Below are 7201 nucleotides of genomic sequence, written 5' to 3'. Positions count from 1 at the left end.
TATGTATATATATATTTCCAATTTATTTTAAATGGAAATTTAATTATTTTCTCTGATACTATTCTGTCATGTCTGTCAAGTTTTTTTTTTTTCAGTAATAGTGCTGTTGTTTTATTTAGCTTTGTTTGAAATTCAGTTATTTTACAGCATTTCATTATTTATTTTCATTGGTTTCACCCCATATTTTAAAGTTGTGTGTTATCTGACAAATAGACTTTTTGGCATCTTCATCCACAGAATTTCTTGTGAAAATACTGCAGATTTAGGCTCACCGTCAATTACAAAGTTCTACACATCCTCTAGCCCTTGAGTTCAAATATATGAATAGTCTTATTTCACAGCTCTCTGAATACTTCACAAGTAAACCCATGTATTTAATGATAATGGCCTTTACTAATTTAACAATACTTACAAGACTGTAGTACCCTAGTTTTAAGTTCAGCAGTTTTCCCCCACAGTGCAGAGAAATCTGACAAAAGTGTTCAGATCCTATACTGAAAAAAAAATCAGACAAGCCCTACGAAAACTGTTACCTAGTTAAACTCAAAAATCACACTTCTGATTAACTCAGAACAAACCAATCATGTTCCTTTGTCGGAAAGAGCAAAAAAAAAAAAAGTTGCACTCAGACTCTAGCTTTCACCAAGCTGAAGGTCACATGATAAGGTGAAAGTGAGATAATTGGTTCATCCGTGTTGGTTTTTGTGGTGTCGCATCCTGATCTTCCATTTATCCCTGTGTGTCTAGCAGCATGTTCTGCACTGCCTGTGACGGCCTGTGTGACAAGATCTGTGATGAAAAGGTCATTGACTCGGTGGACGCGGCTCAGTCCCTCAAGGGCTGCACCGTTATCAAAGGCAACCTGCATATCAACATCCGCCGCGGCAGTGAGTCCCTGCGGCACAGCAACTCCTCAATCAGCACTGGAGCGATTGGTTCACACCTGCTCACTGACACGCTCTCTTTCCCTCCATCTCTCTAGCTAACATAGCCTCAGAGTTGGAGAACTTCCTGGGACTCATCAAGACAGTGACGGGATACATTAAGATACGTTCATCACACGCCCTGAGTTCTCTCTCCTTCCTCAAGAGCCTGAGACACATCCATGGAGAGGAACTATGGGAGGAGTAAGATTTGAATTTGACATTTTGCACCATGTCCTAACAGTTTGTCTGTCCATGTTTAACACAAAACTGCTCAAAATCACACCAATCACAGCCAATCAGAGGATATATGATGCTTAATGAATAGTTATGAGGGTAGGATCGAGGACCAATGAGATTGTACGGTGGGCGGGGCTACCCAGTGCAGCAACACATCATCATTTCAGAACGTTGAGAATTTGAACCATGGAATTGGTATTATGAGTTGATTTTCAGTAATATGTTTAACTGTTTATGTTACTGAATGTTTGACATTTAACAGTGAAAGTAGTAGTTATTCATTCAAGAATGTGAATTTTCCATGTTAGATTTCCATATTTTCTGACCTGAGAAGTATGACCCATGTAAATTGCGTATATATCTGAAAAAAGTATGTTTTATATATTTCTTTACTAATTTGTAAATAATTATAATAATTGTTGTAATAACTGTTATAATAATAATATATTGTTATATATTTTATATCATATGAATATAACAACAAATATTAATTTATAATAACAATAATAATTATTATTATCATTCTATTTTTATAATAACGTTATTGTTATATTTTCATGTAAAAATAACAATTATTGTTATATATTATTATTATTTATAATAATGTTACTATAACAAAAATTGTTTTATATTTTTAAACTTAAATAATTTTATTTATAGTTCATTTCAGTAATTATTATTATTATTATTATGTTATATATTATTACTATATAATAACAAAATATTGTTTTTTACTTTGTAACTTAATTCATTTTATTCATCAATACACTTTAGTTATTATTATTATTATTGTATATCAATAATGTTGTTGTATAATTATTTTTAATTCTAAAACATTTTATTTAGAGCCCCTCAATACATTTATTTATTTATTTATTTTTACAAATGTATTATTATTATTATATTGTCTTTTTGAATGGGGGAAAAACAGGTGAATCAGTGAAATTACATACAGAATTAACATCAAACTTTTCCTTAAAGGTCCCATGGCATGAAAATTTCACTTTATGAGGTTTTTTAACATTAATATAAGTTCCCCTAGCCTGCCTATGGTCCCCCAGTGGCTAGAAATGGCGATAGGTGTAAACCGTTATAATATTTTCATATAACAGTAACAATAATTATTATTGTTATATAATAATAATAATAATGGTGATAATAATAATAATTTCATATGACAAAAATATTGTTGTATAATTTTTTTTTACTTTAATCGTTTTATTTAGAGTTCCTCAATGCAAGTTGTTGCTGTTGTTGTTGTAGTTATTATTATTATTATTATTATTGTTGTATACCAATAATATTGTTGAATAATTATTTATTTTTATTTTAAAACATTTTATTTTATTTTATTTTAAAATTTAGTTCCTCAATACACTTAATTTATTAGTTTTTAAAAATAAATAATAATAATAATAATTATTATTATTATATTGTCTTATTGAATGAGGAAAAACAGGTTTTTCTTCTTTTTTTCTGTCCTTAGCTGATCACATGCCTGTTGTTGGTTATAATGGTGTGTGAATCAGCGAAATTACGTACAGAATTAACGTCAAACTTTTCCTTAAACAGAATGGGTCCTGTGCGTCATAGAAGAAATGTGTAATTTAATTCAATCCCTGTTTGTTTACTGTTATCCCATATTCAAGACAGATCAAAACAGGCCTCTCTGTGCCATGTTGTTACGAAAGACTAAATTGAGCTCTGGGAACGCTTTCGGAGACAAATATAAACAAACAAGCCCTCCATCCACATATTCCACATTTATAAGTCCGTTCCGTTAACATTGCCTTAAACATGCATCACCAAACAAACGTCAGGGCTGTAATATACCTGTCTGATAAATACAACAAATAGAGCATTTGTTTTATGCTGACTTGACAGCATCTTTAAACTAGTAAATGTAAGTGTGTGTGTAAAGTGACAAGACATACGTCAGACTAACGCTTTTAGTGTGCTGTAGGGTTAAGAGAAACACTTGCTCTTAATGCATGTGAAGTGCTTGCATTCCAAACGCAGCTTTTACTGAAGCTGTTTATCTTTTATGATCATTTACGTCACTGCTAGTGAATCATTAGCGTATATGTCAAGTAATGGCCACAAACGTACTGCAGCTTCACAACCACAGAGTTCAGGTATTTATGAAAGTGACCGTTGCACTGAACATCTGAATTCACTGCAATTTTTTAAAATCTATATTGTGTTTACAAAACCATACTATTTGTTAATGCAGAGATGTGTGTATTGACTATGTATTGACAGTCCAGAGAACGCATGCCGATTAAAAGGACAGGGTTCCCATGATGATGGAAAACCTTAAAATATCAGGGAATTTGGAAGTTGTGATTTCTAGGCCCGTAAAAGTAATGAAAATTAATGCTTAAAAAAATAAAGGAAGAATTCAATAGTAAAATGGATTTTTTTTTTCAGGTTCTATAAATAATAGTATTTTATATTGTTTCAGATGATAATATTTTAGAATGTTTTTAATGATCAGCTCTAAAATCTTCTTTGTGAAAAATTATTTGTGTTAATTCAATTTCTCTCTCTCTCTCTCTATATATATACACATACATATATATATATATATATATATGTGTGTGTGTGTACATATATATTAAAAGAGATTGAACTTACACAAAGCATATTCAAATATTTTAAAGCTGGGCAAGAATTAAGAACGTCTGTAAAGGTCATTTAATATAATATTTATTTAATATTTTAAATTCGATTTTATTTTTATATTTTCTTATATTCTTATTTTCTCATATCTTATACTTTCTTATATATATTTTTTTTTCATTTTATTATAATTGTTTTTTTTATTATTTCTATGTAGTTTTTGTTAATTTTATTTTTTATTTTTTAAAGTTAAACAACGAAAATGAGAAATTATTTCAGTTAACGTTTATTTTATTTCAAGTAATGATTTTTTGCTTTTAGTTAACTAAAATAACCCTACTTGGCATCTCTGTCAGATGCTTATACGCCTCCAGTCACCAATATTTTGATGATGAATAAGAAGTGTCGCTGTGATTTGCTATATCAATCATTAAGTTTCAGACACACACAACATTAGTTTAGTGGATTCAATCCTGCATTTAAATGCATTTGTCTCTCCCCAAACTGTGCAGTGTGTAGGTAGTCTACTGGTGAAGTATATTTTGTTTTAACCGGGTTTTTTTTTGTTTGTTTTTTTTTCAGCATGTATGCATTTGCTGCCTTGGATAACCAGCATCTCCAGCTTTTGTGGGACTGGTCCCAGCACAATCTCACCATAAATGCTGGAAAACTGTATTTCCGCTTGAATCCCAAACTCTGCATGTCCGAGATACGCAAGATGTGGGAGAAAACAGGAATTAAGGAGAAGTTTTTGGAAGGAGATTTCCGCAACAATGGAGACCGTGCAAGCTGTAAATATTATTTGTTCTCAATTTATACAATTAAAAAGGAGTATAGACTGTATGCGTTTCATTTTTATATTTATAAATGTTTTTTTTTTAGGTGGGAGTAAAATCCTTAAGTTCATATCGAATACCACGAGTAGTAATAGAATTAAGTTGACGTGGGAAGGTTTTCGACCCTCCAATTCCAGAGACCTTGTCAGTTTTATTGTATACTACAAAGAAGCGTAAGTGTTGCTTTTCATTCAATCTTGTTGCTAATTTCTTCAGATTAGCTGTCTTTTGAGCAGCCTTTCTCAGTACCATTAAAATGTTGCTTTTGTAAATAGCCTTTATGTTCTCTCATAGGCCTTTCCAGAACCTGACAGAGTTTGATGGTCAGGACGGTTGCGGATCGGACAGCTGGAGCATGGTTGATGTGGACTTACAGGAGGACCAAACCCAGAACCCGGGTGTTACACTGTCCATGCTGAAGCCCTGGACTCAGTATGCTATCTTTGTTAAAGCTGTAACATTAGTTGTGGAGGACAGGGACAGGGACAAGGACAGACAGCGTCTCGGGGCGAAAAGTGAAGTGGTGTACATTTGGACTAAACAATCAGGTAAGGAACTAGATTCAGGTCAGTCATGTGTTTAATTGAAGTCATTTATTGCATGTTTCCTAGTCTGTACACTTATTCTGTTGTTCATTAAAATACCAAAACATCCTTAAAAAAACAAAAAAAAGATGAATTACCTGAAAAGCAAAGTTGTGTAAGATATTAAAGAATCCAATCCAAGGCACACATCTCTTATTTTGATTTCCCTTTTTTAAAAACTGAGGATGGAAATATTTTCTCTGACGTTTTGATTTGATTACGATTATTTGAAATGACGTTTTTTGACATTATTTGACATTTTGTCACGATTTAATTTGACATTTTTTATATGATTTATTAAAATATGTTGAAGATGCAAATATAGTCTGGATTTGAATTTAGTGAGATTGAAAAGTAAAAATGGATCAGTAAATATAGTTTGTATATGTTTATTTTGTCTTGTTCTGTTGCCACGTTTTGTTACTTTGATTTTTTTTTTTTACTTAAAATAAGTGAAAAATATGTGAATGGACTAATACTATAAAAGTCTTTTACTACATATATCTCATTCTCTTTCTATATGTACACTACTGTTTAAAAGTTTCAGGTCAATAAGATAAAAAAAAAAAAAAAAAGTATTAATACTTTTAATAAGCATATCAAATTGATCAAAAGTGACAGTAAAGTCTTTTCTATAAAAACTGATGTTCTTTTGAACTTTCTATTTATCAGAGGATCCTGAAAAAAAGTATCACAAATTTCCACAAAAATATTACTCAGCACAACTGTTTTTCAACATTGATAATTATGTAAAATGTTTCTTGATTATCAAATCAGCATATTAGAATGATTTCTGAAGGATCATGTGACACTGAAGACTGGAGGAATGATGCTGAAAATTCAACTTTGATCACAGGAATAAATTACATTTTACAATATATTACAATTAAAAACTGTTATTTAAATGTATTTAAATATTTCACAATATTACTGTTTTGGTCAAATAACATTAAAGAAAATCTAACCGTCCCTATTCTTTTTAACGCTAGTGTACACATTATGCAGTTTTGCTTTTTAAGTAAACAATGTTTTAAGAACATTTCAATAATTTTAGTTGCTGATTAAAGGGGTCATATGATGCTGCTAAAAAGAACATTATTTTGTGTATTTGGTGTAATGAAATGTGTTTATGCGGTTTAAGGTTAAAAAAACACATTATTTTACACATACTGTACATTATTGTTTCTCCTCTATGGATTTTTTTTTTACAAAGCTAATCGGTCTGAAAAGCGAGGTGTGCTCTGATTGGCCAGCTATCCAGTGCGTTGTGATTGGCCGAATACCTCAAGCGTGTGATGGAAATGTTACGCCCCTACCATACTGTGATGCCCTGTCCGGCCGGAGCGATGAGACAAAAACATTAAAACCCATTATAAACGAGGCATTTGTTGCATCCAGTGGGGACATAATTACGGATTATAATTAGGGGGGCGCCAGCACTTGTCAAGGGGGGCGCGAGCATCAGTTAATTCATTGACGTTCCCTTGAGAATTTATGAATATGAGTTAACAAATCATAGTCATCCACTAGGGGGCAATCTGAAATTTTTGGGTGAACTATCCCTTTAACTTTTATAAAGAATATCTCTTTGGATTTGAGACTTTAGTCTTTGCAACTTTACAGATCTTCTTTATGCACCAAGAGCTTATAACACTTCAAAGAGAAAGGAAAAATTTTAATTGCATCATATGACCCCTTTAAGAATAGGATTTTTAGCAGTGTCAATTTATTCCATGTAGGGTGGATTAAAATTTAGACAAGTAACCCCAGAAGGGATGATTTGATGATTTTCCATAGGTTTCTCCAAGGGGATTTACTCTGAAGTCAACATTTGTTTTTGCTAAAAGAATAACTTTTTTTCTTCTTCTTCTCCAGCACCCTCAATGCCTGTAGACATTCGTGCGTACTCTAATTCTTCATCAAAGCTGGTGGTGCGGTGGTCTCCACCTGTGTCCCCCAATGGAAACAACACCTACTACCTGCGCCGCTGGAAGCA

General features: G+C 32.0%; 1 protein-coding gene across 1 annotated transcript in view; it reads left to right on the top strand.

Annotated features, from left to right (window-relative positions):
* Positions 1-7201, top strand: part of LOC107741044 (insulin-like growth factor 1 receptor) — a 110372-nt gene that overhangs the window by 83810 nt on the left and 19361 nt on the right. The window contains exons 5-9 of the mRNA XM_016553628.1: positions 748-887; positions 983-1127; positions 4368-4576; positions 4668-4794; positions 4916-5169. Coding sequence (XP_016409114.1) covers positions 748-887; positions 983-1127; positions 4368-4576; positions 4668-4794; positions 4916-5169 — 875 coding nt within the window. The remainder of the gene's footprint in view (positions 1-747; positions 888-982; positions 1128-4367; positions 4577-4667; positions 4795-4915; positions 5170-7201) is intronic.

Source organism: Sinocyclocheilus rhinocerous, unplaced genomic scaffold (genome assembly GCF_001515625.1).
Source record: "Sinocyclocheilus rhinocerous isolate Xijiao unplaced genomic scaffold, SAMN03320098_v1.1 scaffold2808, whole genome shotgun sequence".
Lineage (NCBI taxonomy): Eukaryota > Metazoa > Chordata > Actinopteri > Cypriniformes > Cyprinidae > Sinocyclocheilus > Sinocyclocheilus rhinocerous.
Note: the sequence above shows the minus strand (reverse complement) of the source record. Positions and strands in the feature narration are given on the sequence as shown.